This window comes from Dreissena polymorpha, chromosome 10 (genome assembly GCF_020536995.1).
Source record: "Dreissena polymorpha isolate Duluth1 chromosome 10, UMN_Dpol_1.0, whole genome shotgun sequence".
Lineage (NCBI taxonomy): Eukaryota > Metazoa > Mollusca > Bivalvia > Myida > Dreissenidae > Dreissena > Dreissena polymorpha.
The window spans coordinates 44,289,040-44,307,830 of NC_068364.1; the positions used below are offsets into that span (position 1 = coordinate 44,289,040).

The 18,791-nt window shown below is 34.9% G+C and overlaps 1 protein-coding gene across 2 annotated transcripts in view; it reads left to right on the forward strand.

Moving 5' to 3' along the window:
* LOC127848766 (cys-loop ligand-gated ion channel-like) overlaps positions 1–18,791 on the forward strand; it is a 75,399-nt gene that overhangs the window by 29,406 nt on the left and 27,202 nt on the right. For both annotated transcript variants that reach the window (XM_052381367.1, XM_052381368.1), the window contains 3 exons: positions 12,067–12,204; positions 15,158–15,352; positions 17,726–17,983. In XM_052381367.1, the coding sequence (XP_052237327.1) occupies positions 12,067–12,204; positions 15,158–15,352; positions 17,726–17,983 (591 nt within the window). The remainder of the gene's footprint in view (positions 1–12,066; positions 12,205–15,157; positions 15,353–17,725; positions 17,984–18,791) is intronic.

An 18,791-nucleotide genomic window follows, 5' to 3' on the forward strand; every position in this document is an offset into this window, starting at 1 on the left:
TATTGGTTGTTACATATTTCGTAACGCATATATAAAAAGTCGTATACATGTTGGTAGCAACCTTTTACACGAAAACATAGTAATTAAATTTACTCACACACTAAACTGTCGTTTTGTCATTTGTGCTGCTATGAACAATCTGCAGTCATAATAACTTATCGAAGCATCGATTATTTATTACCAGATTCAACAATTACAAGTTGCCGTACGTTTACATTCTACACGCTCAAATACAGATACCTTTAAACCGAGGTCACCATTAGCACCGAAACAAACCCTGACTGTTCCTGTGTCCCTTTGTTTTCCCTCGTTCATATCGCCTTATGTCGTTTTTTTTAAATTATAATATATAATGTTATCCGCGTATTCTATTAACACGAGTCAGTGATATTTTGTCAATCTTGCCTCATACGCATACACTCGTCTATATAAATTATGTTTAAATACTAGAAGTAATATGAGTCCATGAGAACAACGTTGAATCACAAACTAAAATGGTGTTTGCCATTCGTGTTTCAATGCTCAAGCTCAGCTTACGTTAACAGTCGCTTGCCAAACGGCTTTGAAAATGTGTTTCGTACGTTCCTTTTTAATGGTGGCTTGAAGTTGGATAAAATATTATAGTGTACAAAATTGAGCGAAAAAATGTGAGTTACCTTATAGATTCAATGAACGTATCTTGTAAAGCCTAAAGGCTAACCTGACACCTCACACACTCGGGCACGCCCTACCATGAAAATCTTTTTTGCTTGACTTCTATTACGGTGCCTGACTTTCTCAGCAATTTTTGCTGATTGCACATGTAATATAATGCAGCTGAATTAAGTTGGTTGTGCATAAGACACTAATGATATTCGATAATATCAACGGTATTAATATACTAATTGATTCTAGTTTGATTCTAGTCGTATTTTTATGAGTTGAATGATTTATTAATGCAATTTCCTGTGGGTATACAATTTTTTAGGGATGAATATTGCAAATTAACTTTATTTATTCTGCAAGTTATAAATTATACGTCTCTGTAAAGCATTGTCATACTAGTGGCTATTGCAATTGAAATTGATATCCTAGCAACAGATTTTATGGAATAAGATTTTGATGTAGTGTTGAAAGTACTGAAGATTTAATATATAATGGGTGTTAGGTAATATACTCATTAGTGTAGTTTTGACTGTTGTATGACTCGCATGGTGAATGGTTGCTATAGAAATAGAGAATACTGTGAGATATTTAACCTGTTTATGGTGACTATAATAGCTGTGGTCAGTGTACGGTATTTTATATACAACACAAATGCCGCGCAGGAGTTATTCATAACGAAACTGTTGTTACAACGAGGTAATACAATTAAGTGATTTTGGTTTACATTCTTACAATATAATAGTGCTTTGAATTGCAATATGTTACAATAATAAATGAATATATGGATGTTAATAGACAATAGAAATAGATGGTGACGCAATGTCGGATTAAAGACTGTTATACTATAAGCATTATTGGTCACGCAAATTAAAATGTTTAAAATTAAATGCATTTGCCACACAATTATATGAATCACATTAGATGAAATAAAGTTGCATTCTGTTCTCAAAAATATTTTCCCGATTGAATTCTATAATATTCGTGATGTTATATTGCGTTAGTCAAGCTGAGGGATTATTGTCATGGTGACAGAAGTTGCACAAAACTGTAGTGTTACGTCGATCATATCTATGTAAACGTTTGCTAGGTCGACAAGACTTAAAGCAGGTAATGTCTCAACGAAGCAGCAACATATATATATATATGGTGCATTCAGTAAAGACCGCCGGAAACGAAAATAATAATCGTTGACAATACTACAGAAACAATTATACTTATGAATATTATTACTGGACGTGTTATTGGGAGAAGAACCACACTATCTTAGACATGGCGAATAATACACATGTTGGAAACTATGATATGGATTTGACGGAGATAACCCTCTATGATGGCGAAAACAACGCTAAAACGACGTCACCCATTGACGAAAGTGTAGCTTTTATATCGTCCAACATCGCATGCAAGGTAACTAAAACGCAACAAACATTGTACTGTACGCTAGAGCATCAGGTCAGTATATGCACTTCACAGAGTTATCACTTTTAGAGTCTTTGAACAGTTCTTATGATTGGGTTATGATTTGAAATCGAAAGTTCTAATTTGAATCGACAGTATGACTATGGATCGATAGGGATGATATAAGAACCTAATTCTTGTTGTGTTTCGCGCCTTCATGGAATGACCATGAATGGAGTGTTGATTTATGTTGTTAACACTTTACTCTTAGAAACGGTTCTTAAAATGTAAAAAAAGCGAAATACCGTATCTATTTCTGCGAGTTATGATAATTTTAAGAAGCAGATTGTTATTTTGATTTGTTTAGTTGTTAAATATTCGTTTATTAATGTTACCGACTGGGACACACTGTCTTTTACATTACATCCGAACGGTTTAATAGTTTTTAGTTTTTTTATTCACACGTTACGTCATTTATTTATATTTTTGTATTTACTTCCGTTATGATCGACAGAAGAAAACGCTATGTAAAGTTGTCTTGATAATCGTTTACTGAAGAAGGCCTTTGGCCGAAATATTTAATAAAAGAGTAAATGTATGAAGTTTTATTTGAATGATTTTTGAAATCGTACCGAAGCATCGGAATAACAACTTTCTGTGGCACGACTAATATACTAGTAAATACAAATATTAACTAAATCATTGCTTATCGACAATTATTCCGAACGCACATCATTTATTGCTGCTTCGTAATGCTGGCTTTATTTCCATTTTAATTAAATATCATACCCTAACATGAACGATTCTTAGACTTGCATTAGTTTATGGCTGGTTTATATAGATTTTATACTCTCATATGTCTGGTTTTACTCATTATGGGAATGTGTTTATGTGGTGTATTGTATGTTCTGCATTGGTACAATTCCATTTGATATGTTTTTTCTGTCTTCTAAATGCTCGACCATAAAACAGTTTTAGGACATGCTGATAAACAATTTAATACCCATTGTATTAGTTTGGCAAATAACGTCTTTTATTCCTTTGAAAAACATACGTGTTTATTTTTGTGAATGATTTTGCAATACTTTCTACAGCTGCCTCTGCTACATTGGTGAATAACGTCTTTTATTCTTTTGAAAAACATATGTGTTTATATGTGTGATTAGTGTTGCAATAACAACCTACAGCTGCCTCTATTGCAATATAACACCCTTGCGATTTCAATAGAAATCAAACATCAACAACACATATGTTTTATAATTAACTTTTTACAGCTTTCCCAATAATTCGGTGTTGATTGTTGTCTGTGGTGTTAAATGCCAAAGGTACAGTTGTTACTCGGAATGCAATTAAAGTACGCACTTGTATGCACGAAGTTTAAAAAAGGAAATATTGTTTCTTGAGCTAGCACGTTTATGACTACGATGCACTAGAGATAACAGGGATCGAGGCTTGTCATATTGAACGTAAGAAAGTAAGTCTGCTTGACAATCAGTTGTTTTCAGATTAAACAATCGGAAATCAATCCACATGTTAGCTTTGAAAATGACGCATCAAACAAGTTGCTAGGTTGTTAGGTCGTTGGTTGGGCGTGTACAGCTCTGTTTATGTTTATAGCCATAGCACGCCGATAAATGCTTTTACTTTTAAAACATTCCAAGACTTCAATAGTATATATTAAATCCGCAAACAATTTGCTGTATCGATTCCTTAACTCCAATTACTGTATGTCTGAATGAGCCGGTTTTCTCCAGAGTTAGGTACAGCAATACACAGGTACACATGTCTGCAAATAACAAGACAAGAAGCAATCAATTGAACAAAATAAACAAGTTTATTTTATTCAAGGATACTTAAGAACATGTTGTTGTTTGTATATTAACGGTTTGTTTTAACAGCTCTTAGTTTAAACCTATTTATTTTAGCTCGATTGCATCGAAAGCCTTAGGCTTATATAAACGCTCTCGAGTCCGTTTCCTGGGCCTAGAACCAGTACTTGGTGTCTTTGGGGGAGATCTAAAGAACGCTCTCACGGTGGGGATCGAACCCGTGACCTCCCGGTCGCTAGGCGGACACCATATCCATTACACCACAGCTCTTAACCCATCAAATGCAAATAAACTACTATTCAATATCATTTGGGGTATCATTTAGTTTTTAATATTTTATTTATTTTTGTCAAATCTCCTTACACAAATATGTATAAGGGCAGACATTTGAAAAAGAAAACACAATCATGCCGTGTGTTGGTAATTAACATGAAATGTATTAAAACTGAAAAAACACACCATGTCTTTCATGCACACAAAAATATATCTCAATTTCAACATTTGTTTTTTTAATTGCCATAGTGATTGGAACAAGCGATGTGCTTTCATTTTATTACATATTTATAATATCATTTAGAATATAAAACATATTAAATATTTGCTTTACACACCACAAATGTGCGTTCTTATGCGTTTAAGGTCATTAAGAAATAAATCTTCATTTTAATTAGTCATCGGTTTGTGTTCAGCTTCTAAGTGTTCACATATTCTTTATAAAACAGTTCATGATAAAAAGCTTACTGTAATTTTGTTTATAGATGCAGGTAAAATGCAACATGATTGGATTTGGATCCTCAAAACAAAACAACGTTATAAGTGACAAATCGTTGTGATTTGTTGAAAGACACGCGCTCAATCCCACCCATGCCATTATTTAATGATTTGCTTTGTTTTCAAACAGTTAAACAATGTTCTATGGTTATAAAACGGCCTTTTGGGATGAAATGTCATCTTCATTATGCTATTTCAAATACATTGTCAACAAAGTTTCATAACCTTAACAATGCGTGTCATTTATAACAGTAACCCTTTTTGAAATATTAAGGTCAATGGTAAATTTTTTCCATCAACAGCTTGTCCGAAATGCAACTTAATAATTCATTACGCATGTGTAAAATACGTCTCCACACGTGTTCATCATGGGGAGAATTTACATTTATAGTCTTAGTTAAGGCTAACTGTGAATCTTGTACATTGTGTTAAATAATTGAAAGCCTTACTGACAGGGGCCAACAACATCTAGTTGAAATAATACATCTTCTGCTGAAAAAATCATTTTGTCGACTTAGCATGGGCTAGGCTTCTTTAAATACTAATCAAAACTGAAATTATTAACCTATCGCCTTTGCATAACATCCAAACTGAAGAAATTGTATTATTACATTTTCTCAAAAAGTGACGTTATCGAACAACTGATGCAGTTTGAGTAACTATTATATTTGTATGCCTCCGAAGGGCATATAGTGATCGCACTGTCCGTCCGTCTGCCCGTCTGTCTTTCCGTCACACTTTGCGTTTAGCTTTCGAAAAGTGCTCATAACTTCTATGTCGCTTCAGATGTAACCTTCTTATTTGGTATGCATGTGTATTATATGGAAAAGGCCTTTTCATACGCACACAAATTGTGACCCCTGTTGCTCGACCTTGAACTAAGGGTCCGCGTTTAGGTTTCGAAATTTGCGTTTCGGTTTCGAAAAATGCTCATATCAAAGCGTTTTTCGGGGGCATATGCCACCCTATGGAGACATCTCTTGTTCAATAATTCAAACGCACTCCATGCCTGATTATTTAGCAAGCGATATAAAAGTATGGCTTACGGCTGTTGTTGTTAAATGAGTGCTGGGCACGTTGCTGACCTCGCAACATTTTCAGTGAAGCAAGCAGTAAAACATGGTGTGTATGTTGAATTTGTTCAATTACAACGAATGTTAATTTTATCTATGAACGTCAGTATAGCAGGATCAATGTGTATACAATGATGTGTCTTGGACAGTTTGGCTATTTAATTAAACAAAATACAAAGAATTGAAGAAACAACGTGTTTTTTGTACATTTTTACATGTATTTTATATATTTTATACAGTAACAAAGAAATGTAAAGTGTTCCGAACATACAAATATCGTTCTTCATATATTTGCGGAATATTTCCTCGCAAAACCGTTTCGTTCAGAAAGGGTTTTTCTCAAGATGAAGTGATATTACATCGCTTACAAACCAAAAACGATGTGATATTATATAGTTTGTAAAAATAGAAATAAGTTTTAAAAGTATGAATAATTTTTTGGTAAACTATTTAAAGAACTTTGAGTCATATTTTAAAATAAATGCTTTTTTGTATTTCATGTTAACTAGAAATAAAAAAGATACGTTGTTCCGTTTTAACATAATTCAATTATCTCATACACTTTTAAAACGACTTTGCAGTTTCTAATGTATTAGCACATACGATATCTACAATATTTTCCTACGTTCTTTATAACGGTCATTAATGTTCTTTTAACGATGGTAATTGCAAGAATGAAAAGAAACGAATTATAAATGTTTCTAATTTTTTCTTTATATTCTGTGTTGACAACTATATGAATATTGAAAGACACGTATGTTCCTTTTTGACGATGCTGGAACAGCATCGTCTAAGGTTAGATAATCAGTAAAAATAATTCTTCACAATGGCGACCTATGTAAAAGACCGAGCCAGTCCGATTGAGATAACTCGATTTTTCAGTTACTTCCCTTGGCATTCGCCACTTCGTAGGAGATTGCTCGTTGATTTTTATTGATAACATTCTCCTAGCAGAGTTGTCGTTCGTGTTGATAAAGGTAAATATTAATCGAACAACATATCCTGGGGAAACAGATTCAATAAGTGTATCAGAATTTAATTTCAAATTAGTAATTTTACATCCATTTTATTTTTATGGACCAATGAATCAACTATATATTTTCTCTATTTTGTTTGATATTTGTTTTCGATTTAGTAAATAAATTGCGAATAAAAACATGTAAAATTAACTTTTTACGTGATCACAAAACTAAAGAATGCGAACAATTTCGACCCTGCAAATTGTAAACGCTGCACTGCTATGATATATATAGATAAAACAACATTTTCGCATAATTGTCCGTCCCGCTAGCGCAGAGGTAAGGACGTTCGCTTTTTCACCTTTACGACACCGGTTCGATTCCCGCTCCCGGCGCAATGTTATATTTTGTCTGTTTTGTGGTCACCATTCCGGACAGGTGTATTTTTTCCGGATAATCTCATCCCCCCGCAGCATTTGACCATATACAAAATTAAAAAGTATTTCAGTACAAAACAAATAGCTGGAAATTGCAGCTATCATTCAAAATTTGTCCCAACTGTCGTCAATCTAATCTTATTAGGTACGAGTGCTGGACACACTCCGGGTCCCAACATTATGCAGCCTCAGCGCGGAGGTAAATCATTACCCTGGAAAAACACAAATACACACACTGGGTGCAGCCTAGGCGCGTATAGACTCAAACAAGGCAACAAACTCAAGTGCGGGCACAATCATTTAAAATTTACATATTGAATACGATATTCTAACAGAAATTACACAACCACCAAAGTGTAACCATGTTTGATATTTCGTTCGATTGTTAGATTTCAGCATATACATGTATAAGGTCATTTCGCTATTAGGTTAACTTATCCATATGTTCTAGGGCGAACTCGGATAGTCAAGTGCTCATACGAATGAGCTCACATGGTCCGGCCATGTGCTCATACCTACTTTCGAGAATCATCATGAAGGTATTGCCATACTTAATGAACAAGAATGTTACCCGCCTCCCAGTTTCGCTAAATGGGTCAAGTTACCCACGGGTACTACTCCCCCGTACCCCTAAACTTTTTTTTGTACCCAAAATGTTTCGTACGCAAATTTTTTTCCTACCAAATTTTTTTTCGTACCCAAAGTTTTCGTACCCAAATTTTGTATCGTACCCAAATGTTCGTATCAACATACACAATTGTGGTGATATAGATAAACTTAAATTGATGTTTCATATCCATCCTCTTCAAAAGCATCGTCACACCAGTACTGCCAGTACTTTGATTATAAGATAGTATTATATTGCCTAAATCATTTAAGTACGATCACAAAATGCCATAAAATGAACCCAAAACAGACACCTATCTGAAGGGTGTGACTTCGAGCGGCGGGGGGGGGGGGGGTCGGATAATGCTTTTAACATCTCATTATTAATCGATGTCTGGAAACCTTTAACAGAAACTGTTTTCTTCAACAAATGCTGTTACGTGCCTTTCAGCTAATGGAGAGAACAAAATGATTCAATAAAGATGATAATATAGATCGATTAATAAATATGATATCATTGTAAATGTCTACAATAGACTGATGATTACATCACCTGACTACTCAAACGAACGAAATATGTGTTCATTATTTATTAGTAACATACTATTAGCACCATATCTTTTTCATTTTAGAATATGTTTCAATATTCGTATATATCTAAGCATCTTTTTCTGCTTTATCTGCAATATAAAATTACATATATGGCCAAATGGATATTAATATTATATGCTGATGTACGCGTAATTATGTTGTGGAATTTTGCAAATGTTAAACGGGTTATCAGTATGCCATGCATTATGGTAATATCAATATATGATTGAATGGTTGTGTTTATAACGAAGAAAATACCATTTCCTTAATGTAACGTAAACGTTATATAAGATATATTAAACATATAACCCTTTAGAAATACATAATGCGGTCTTTTATTTTGAATGGTACACCTACATGCGTATAATTGTTGTTTTATTTAGATAATTATCCGATCATCTCTGCGACTTGTAGAAATATATTTGTGCACACGTTTTAGGCTGAATATACATTTTATGGGTTAAGTTCTCGTTCTATATGAATGAGTGCCGCACTGATATTCACACGTTTAACGTACAGAAATCCCTAGAAGACGACTCTAATCAATCGCAGACGAGAAGTTTACACTTGAATGTTCTATATAAATATTTTTGTAGATTTTGTCTTCGAATAAAATATACCAAACATTTTTGAACTTGCATGCGTAATGTTGCTTAGCTACTGTTTTTATAATTCAAAACAACTGTATACTGTATAGGCATTTAGTGGTTTTGTCGATGCGCTGTTTCATACATCATTACGTCATAGACATGTACATCATGACATAAATTGCACGTGTATCGAACTGCCAACTGATGATAATTATAGAATAGGATAGCATAATTAATTGGCCAACATCTGTTTGCAAATTGTCTATGAGGTTTACATCATTCTATTAGGATTTGACATCCCTCATGCACCTATGTAGCATCCTTTCAACCAGAATGTATGACTGTTGTTGCCAACATTCTCGCAAGCATTTGTTGTCAATGCTTCACGTGTCGACTTGGCGAATGTTCATAATCCAGTACAAATAACTGCTTAAACGATTTATGCCGCAAAACCAAAAAGAAAAGATGCATTTGGAGAAGAGTGTTTCACAAGAAAATGGAAATTACATTGCTGGATTGTTTATGATGTTAACTGGACAATTTTGTTTTAATAAGGAACGTTGTCCTGTCAGTTGTGTCTGATATTATGCCTTATATTGAACATGTCGCAAACTTGACGTCTTCATATGCTTTTATGATGAACGGATGCATACGATTGTTCATATTATTTATTGTATATATTTATATATACATGTTGTTTTTATTAAGATAAGTATATATATAAATGTTTTATAACATATCTATAAAGTTATAATGTTTAACAAATATCTATGTTATCTATACACTCAGTAACGGCGGTGTTTAATCTGGGAATGCTTCTGACGATGGAAATTATTCATAATGGACATAATGGGAATATTGGTGGCGGTTGCTTGATTGAAAACAATGTTACCAATGGGGAATGTTCATCGATGCAGCAGGTATGACAATTCGGCAGGTTCATAGATGCAATATACGATTATGTGCTGCGCATTATGGCGAAATAGTACTTGTTATGTAAAGGCAACTGAAAAATATATAAATATTTATTTAAAACATACATTGATTGAAATATATTCATATGATTTTTAGTTTTCTAGTATGTGAGTTGTTTTTATAATATAATTTCTATTTACACATGAAATAGACAGTTTCGACTATTTGTTTCAGACTATGGCATACAGACAACCTACTAGTATATATATTACAGATTAAATATATATTACAAATATATAAACTGCATAGGAAACGTCAATGAAAGTACACGTTTATCTTTAGTTTTGCTCTCAGCTCCAACAATTAAGTTAGATTTTGTAGCAAATGCTTAAGACACATTGCTTTCTGACACGGATCATTTAACGGGTGCTAATTAGTTACGACGTTCTCCCATTACTTACACAGCTTAATACGTGGAACGTTAGTGTCGTAATAATACTGGAATGTGGAATGCTCGGTGATACGGCACGTATCATCAGAATATGTTCATAATATAATAGTTTTATGACTTTCACCATTTCAAATAGTATTTTCTAAAGTGTTTAAATGAAATGGTTACAATGTACAATAATAAGCATTCGCGTTACAACTTTTAACGAGTTAGAAATGTATGTTTGCAGAGGAATTGTCGTTTAAGAGTTGTACAACGTTCGCTTATTTATTCACGGATCATCGACCGAATATAAAAGGATTGCAACAGTGCTTAAGCTCCATGTTACATTTATACCAAACATATAAGACATGAGTTGACATCAAGAAACTGACCGTTTGGTTTTGCATCGTGGATATGCGATGTAAATAATTACATTGGTATTATTTTTATTTTTATCAGCCTATTGAATTTATATGTTTCTTGCCGAATCGTCCAATTTTTTCTCGTCAAATAATAAGCATATTTTAGTCTAATGTGCTACAACTATTACGTGTTCCAAATGTAAATTCATCCTAAATTTCCATTTAGCGGTCACAGTTGTCAACTTATTTTTTTGGTTATTAAGTAAACTACTTTTGAAAAAAAGACAAAAACATATGTTTTGGAGTTGATAATCATACTAAACCGTTACTATAGAATCTTACCATCCATTAAATAAAAGACACGTATTTAAGTGATTGCATGCATAAGTGGCTGCTCCTTAAAATATGATACCGCCCTAATGCATGAGATGTTCTTGTTAAAACTGTAACAAATATTGTCATGCAAGAATGAAATCGGATGATTATGCGCAAATGCTTGGGCCATTAGTAATTTATAATGTTTTTGGCGTCGCCAACTTCCGCACATACAATACCCAGTATAGTCTTACTGTTAAAAGATATACCATTGATGAACTCTTTTTCTTTCTTTACACCAATTTGTATAGAATTTTTAATAAAAATGTATGAACATTCTCGGTGATATTTAAGCGGAGTATGGTTATCCTTTTTAATCATCAATCTGTGTTACCCCCAGCCTGATTTTGTCACTCTGCATACATATTGGGCAGAAGTCATTGTCTCACATACGACTATACTTATTACACATATGTAGATGACAATGGCATCCGTTCTAATAGTACTGGCCTTTATGCATGACTGTTCTAAAAGTATAATACCATGATTGCATTTGTTTCCGTATTTGGAAGCGATTAAAATCGATTAAGAATTTTCTCCCTAAATATAAAGGTATAATGTTATCGTCTCATTAAACGCTAATAAACCTTGTACGCACACAACCATATGAAAATATAGAAACCAACCCAAGTGTATAGTTTATACTGGTCGATCTATATTAAGCAAGTGCTTTGTAATTGGACAGACAATAGGTTAAAATGAAGACATCTTTTTTGTGATTGTTTCCAAAAAAAGTATTTTTTCAGATAAGACAATCATTCGAAAACAAATGCAGTAGTTGATGATTTAGTATTACTCTACACTGAATGTATCAACATAAATCAGTATACAAACACGAGTATAATAACTAAAGTCGGCAACATTGAAAGAATGATATATATATGTTATCCACATTTCGAGTAGGTTGAATCTATTTCAAATTGTCGACATCTCAACATCGTTAAGATTGAATCAAATGTCAAAGTAATTTAAGTAGTATTCATTTCACAGCGAATGCTTTTTAAGGTGAGCAATATTAACAACAAGGTAGGAAGTATTGAATGGTTTGCAAATGAATGCAAAACATTTTTACTATTTTTCAGGTGAAGGTTGAAATTGTTGTCCAGTTTTTCAAAGTCGGCGAGATTGACACACTGAAGGAGCAGTTCAACGCTGACGTCATCGTGAAGGCGAAATGGCGGGAACCGACGTTAGACGGACAGCAGGGGCAGGCCGTCGTGGTAAGACGGTTTGCTTGAACACGACACCTTTATGGGAATATTTATTCTAACATAATATTGCAATTACTCCAGATAATACACACAAATATTGTCTCGATGTTTGAATCAGTATATTATTAGTACGACCTTAGTACAACGTTAAAAGGGTGTCGATGATACAATCAAAATAATATAAGGACTCAAACGCGATTAAAAAAGCATGTCGATGAATATATCATCTTAATCGTTTTGCTATCTACAGCTATATCTATAGCTGTTGAATAACTATATGCGAAAAATGAAGACATACCAAACAAGTATGTTTTCGTTTAATATTAAAACATAAACATGTTATCTGTTCGCTTGAAAAATCTCTACATGTAAGGAAACATTTTATCTAAAACGAGACCTGTCCATCCTCAATTTATAAATAAGCACAATTTGTACTATGCGCATGTTACTATAAAATATGTATTTGTTTAATAGTACATATCTCTAATTAAAGCAGAGTCCATTGGGTTTTATTTCACTTACTATTTATTTATTGAAATATTATTGTAAACTTTATAATATACACATGGGGTGGTGGGGGTAAAATAAGAACAACATGAGGCCTGTTCTATGTGTTCATATGTTGGACAGGGTTATTCACCAAGCATGATTGAGCAGTTGGTAATAGCGACGTATTTTGTTGTTGTTTTTATCAAATTTCTCAGTTTGATACCAGTTTTATTTTTTATTTTTCCTTTCTATGTACTAATTTGTTTCTTGCTATCTCATTTTGTATTTTAATATGACTAACTCAAATGTCAAATATATTTATGTAAAACAAATTGCAGTTGGAATCCAGTTTTCTTTGCAATTGTCTAAATCGTATATACTCGTTGCAACAAGACGGTAAGGTGTTAATACTTTATAGATATGTCGATTCTCATGTTGTCGAGTCTGTTAATTCTATGTTCGTGTCTCCCGCTTAACTCCGATACCCTCTATTGTTGTCTACAAGCTGTCCGAAAACCCACATGAGCCTTGAGATTCGCAGCAGCCTCCTGAAAACTCAGAAAGAGCCTGATGCAACCATTAACTTTTTTAAAGGATTGCGTCCAACTGATGCTTTCAGTTCATAAACACATTTTTATAACTATTGATCATAAATATAAGAAGACGTTGTAAAAATATATACGACCATGCATCCAGTAAGACTAAAAGTGTTAAAACGACTTATTGTACAGGAGATAAACTATAATTACGATGCAATTATGTTATATTTATTCAGTTGACGAAAAGGGATATTTATTTCCTTGTCCGTTGTTGATTTATCATGTTTGCTCTGCCAAAATGGTACATATATAGTAAACTAATGCAACATTCTACGTGCCGATATATGCCGTGGGAATAGCTGCCACCTACGGAAAATTGATTTAAACATCCCTAAATTAGTTAATTGGCAACAGGCCGATGCTCCGCTCTTTAACACTAATAAACATTAAAGATACAAAACAAAGGCAAAATCTTAATAATAACGGCTGCTTTTGAAATTACTTTTACTGACGTATGATAAACAAACGTTGAATAACCATGGTTCGTGTCAAAGAATTAAACAACGTTAGGTGATTGAAATCACCGGCAGCGGTATCATAGATTAAAAAAAGGTCACCTCATTTCCCTCGGGACACCCGTCCCGCGCCATGTATTTAAGTTTACAATGTCATATGGTGATCTTTACAAAAATGTACTGATTGAAAAAAATAATAAACAATGTTAATATTGATTATATATGCACATGGCTAGAAACGCAGTATTTGCCTATTGCTAGAAAAAAGTGGAACACCGAAACCGCATTTTCAAATGTTCATACAATCTCATGAGTGGCGTCATGCAAGCATAACTTATCTGGCAAACAAACATTAAAACGCACGAAACTCGGCAAGCTCCATGAATCATGCACGTCAAATTTTGTCTCTGTGTACTTATTGACAGAAAATTAAAACGCTACGTCATTAGTCATGTTTCTGAGGATTTAGTGTAGTTCGATGCTCTGACCAAGGAATTCGCGACTTGCTTAAGGGCAGTTCGAAATGCAAATGTTTATTCACATTAAGTTTCGTGTGAGAAATACCAAACATTGGTAAATACCAAATACTGTATTGATGTTCATATACGGGATCTTAGTCTGATCAGGTTTGTTTGTTGTTCGTTGTAAGATACTGTGCGATAATGCCATATGTTTATATTCGTGCGTTTCTGTGTAAAATCGAAAAAAACAACAAATGCGTGTTTGACAATTATCGTTCATCACAATTGTGTCGTATTTGGCGTTTCATACCTTCTGTATAGATAATAAATATTACCGATTAAAGAAAATAAAATGTCTGTCAACATAATAAAGACATTTGGTCCAAACATACGTATCAACATTGCCCAGCCATTAAGAGAACTGGGACTTTTAGAATGGGGTTGTGATGGGGAGATGGAGGTCCTGAAATGCTCATTATATTAAAGAGATTGCTTGGTCTACTCAGCCTATGGTTAGGAAGTTGTAACTGATCTTAAAGATCCATCCAAAGAAATGCTGTTTTTTTCTTTCTTTTTTATTACAATGTATTTGCAGTTGTTTATCATAAACAAATAGTTGCTTTGTAATTCTGGAATAAGCGTTAAATGTGGCATGGCTATTATTGGTATAAGCTTTAATTGGTTATTTTTTTTACCATGTTTGTGTTTCATATTTTTTATTTAGTGTTCTCTTGTAAAGGTTATTTGGCATTTGTCTGAATACTCGACTTGCGGATTTTGACAATAATTTCTCAACTTTCTCTACTATGTTTCTTGACGCCTTACTTGGGGATTTCTTTAATAATTTATCTCCTGATTATGTTTTCGGACGTTCATTATTGCTTTATTTGATGGTTCAGGTCAGCCAATACAAAATTATTATTTCCTTTGAGATGTAGCTTTTTTTTTTTATTTGCAGACGGACGAGGTGGACTTTGCTCGCCTGTGGAACCCAAAACTGTACATCGAGAACTCGCTAGGCGATCCAAAGGAGCAGATACGTCATAGGGTCATGTACAATGACAAGGGAGAGGCGTTCATTTACGAGAAAAGGGTCGCCAAGGGAACGTTTATGGAAAATCTTGAACTGGATGATTTCCCGTTTGACGTGCAGGTAAGATCGTAAGACATCTTGAACGATCGTCAAATCAAATTTCTCTGGAACTTCTTATCAGCCGTGTTTACGCTCATGCTTTTATGTCATTTTGCGTCTCAAAAGACGAACCTTCTTAAAGAAACATGAAACAATACTAATCCTTAGTGAGGCTCTTAAAATAGTTCGTTGAAATATACACTAATTGCCATATTTATGCATGAGTGACACACTGCATATACAGCTTGCATGAGTATGCATGAGTGACACACTGTATATACAGCTTGCTCAGTGAATGAGTGACACACTGCATATACAGCTTGCATGAGTATGCATGAGTGACACACTGCATATACAGCTTGCTCAGTGAATGAGTGACACACTGCATATACAGCTTGCTCAGTGCATAAGGGACACACTGCATATACAGCTTGCTTAGTGCATGAGTGACGCACTGCATATACAGCTTGCTCATTGCATGAGTGACACACTGCATTTACAGCTTGCTTAGTGCATAAGTGACACACTGCATATACAGCCTGCTCGGTGCATGAGGGACACACTGCATATACAGCTTGCTTAGTGCATGAGTGACACACTGCATATACAGCTTACTCAGTGCATGAGTGACACACTGCATATACAGCTTGCGTAGTGCATGAGTGACACACTGCATATACAGCTTGCTTATTGCATGAGTGACACACTGCATATACAGCTTGCTCAGTGCATGAGGGACACACTGCATATGCAGCTTGCTGAGTGCATGAGTCACACACTGCATATACAGCTTGCTCAGTGCATGAGGGACACACTGCATATACAGCTTGCTCAGTGAATGAGTGTCACACTGCATATACAGCTTGCTCAGTGCATGAGTGACACACTGCATATACAGCTTGCTTAGTGCATGAGTAACACACTGCATATACAGCTTGCTCAGTATGCATGAGTGACACACTGCATATACAGCTTGCTCAGTGCATGAGTATGCATGAGTGACACACTGCATATACAGCTTGCTCAGTGAATGAGTGACACACTGCATATACAGCTTGCTCAGTGCATGAGTGACACACTGCATATACAGCTTGCTCAGTATGAGTGACACACTGCATATACAGCCTGCTCAGTGACACACTGCATATAAAGCTTGCTCAGTGAAACACTGCATATACAGCTTGCTCAGTGACACACTGCATATACAGCTTGAAAAAAAATCTTGAACTGGATGATTTCCCGTTTGACGTGCAGGTAAGATCGTAAGACATCTTGAACGATCGTCAAATCAAATTTCTCTGGAACTTCTTATCAGTCGTGTTTACGCTCATGCTTTTATGTCATTTTGCTTCTCAAAAGACGAACCTTCTTAAAGGAACATGAAATAATACTAATCCTTAGTGAGGCTCTTAAAATAGTTCGTTGAAATATACACTAATTGCCATATTTATGCATGAGTGACACACTGCATATACAGCTTGCATGAGTATGCATGAGTGACACACTGCATATACAGCTTGCTCAGTGCATGAGGGACACACTGCATATACAGCTTGCATGAGTATGCATGAGTGACACACTGCATATACAGCTTGCTCTGAGTGACACACTGCATATACAGCTTGCACAGTGCATGAGTGACACACTGCATATACAGCTTGCTCAGTGACACACTGTATATACAGCTTGCTCAGTGCATGAGTGACACACTGCATATACAGCTTGCTCAATGCATGAGGGACACACTGCATATACAGCTTGCTCAGTTACACTCTGCATATACAGCTATCTCAGTGCATGAGTGACACACTGCATATACAGCTTGCTCAGTGCATGAGGGACACACTGCATATACAGCTTGCTCAGTGCATGAGTGACACACTGCATATACAGCTTGCTCAGTATGAGTGACCCACTGCATTATACAGCTTGCTCAGTGCATAAGTGACACACTGCATATACAGCTTGCTCAGTGACACACTGCATATACAGCTTGCTCAGTATCTTACTTAAAAGCTGTTATCTCACGCAAAAGCATACTGCGATGAGACTTATGGATATAACATGAATATCTTTCTAATATTTAGGTCCGAGTATTGAAGTTCATTTTAAAGGTAGAGTTAAGCTTAGTTTGAATAGGGGGATTTTGGAATCGCTTTTTCAATCGGTCTGTGTCAGTTGGATGATTAGGTTATCGGCATGAAATGTAATGTTTGTAGAGCAAATTTTTTTTTCACATTCCTAACGCCATATTTGAAACGTCAAATATGTCACAACCATGACATAAGCCGATTGATCCACGCATTCATGATTAATTTCCCCAGAATAAAGCTGACAAAGCGTGGCATTGTTATTAGTCACGCATGTTACAAGGCTGTACTGTTCAATTTTTAGGACCTGACAATCACGGTAGCCTCGGAGTTACCGATGAGCGAGTGCGAGCTAATCGAGGATAAGGACGAGTATCACGTTGTTAACAGGCACTCGTTCGTGGACGAGCAAGAGTGGCACCTATATGTTCACACGGAGTGTAACAAGAAAGAACTTGTCATTGACCAAGTAGACAATTCCGTGAAACGTTCGGCTCTTTCCGTCAAATGCCGAGCTGCTCGCCGACCGGGATATTTTGTGTGGAATATATTTATGATAACGGTATGATATTGTTTGTTTGAGAAGTATATTCACTTTTCATATTAGCGAAATAATTATTTAGGTAAATCAGATAAGAAAAGTCATTTTAAATGTACAAAAACAATACCGATAGACTTGAATTTGCATATAATTTGTCCTGGATGTTTGAATGAAAATGTAGTTTGTTGTTGGCAATTGATTCCCGTATGATACATTGAAAAACTGTTATGCCGTACTTAAACAGGAACAATGTTGAAAAGTCGTGGAATTATTCTACATTGTGATATTCATGTAAACAAAACAATTGGCATACATGTCTAACGTCATGTAATATTGACTTACGTTTATATGTATATTATTCGCTAAATCTCCAATTAAATTTATGTACTACGCGATCACATTATTAGTATATGTATACAACTTGCATATACAAACGTGTATTAATACTACCGCTATGAGTGGGCGTAATGAAGTCACTTTGCCTTTCTGCGGCTGTCCGCATACTCCAGTATTGAGCCGACAAGTGTAGAGGTGCAAGACACTTATTTAATTTTTTCTTTTGTTCCTGAGTACATGTAGTTTGCCTTTGAACATATTTGGCATATATAACGTTGAACTAGTAAGTGTTCCATAACGTTATATGCGGTTTGTCGTTCATTTTGTCGTTACATGTTCCAGTCCCTTATATGCCGTTTGTTTTTACTATGTCCCTATATGTTCCAGTTCCATATATGCCGTTTTTCGTACACTATGTCGTCATACGTTTCAGTTTCTTATAATCTTTTTGTTTTAACTTTGTCCTTATATCTTCCAGTTCCTTATATGCCGG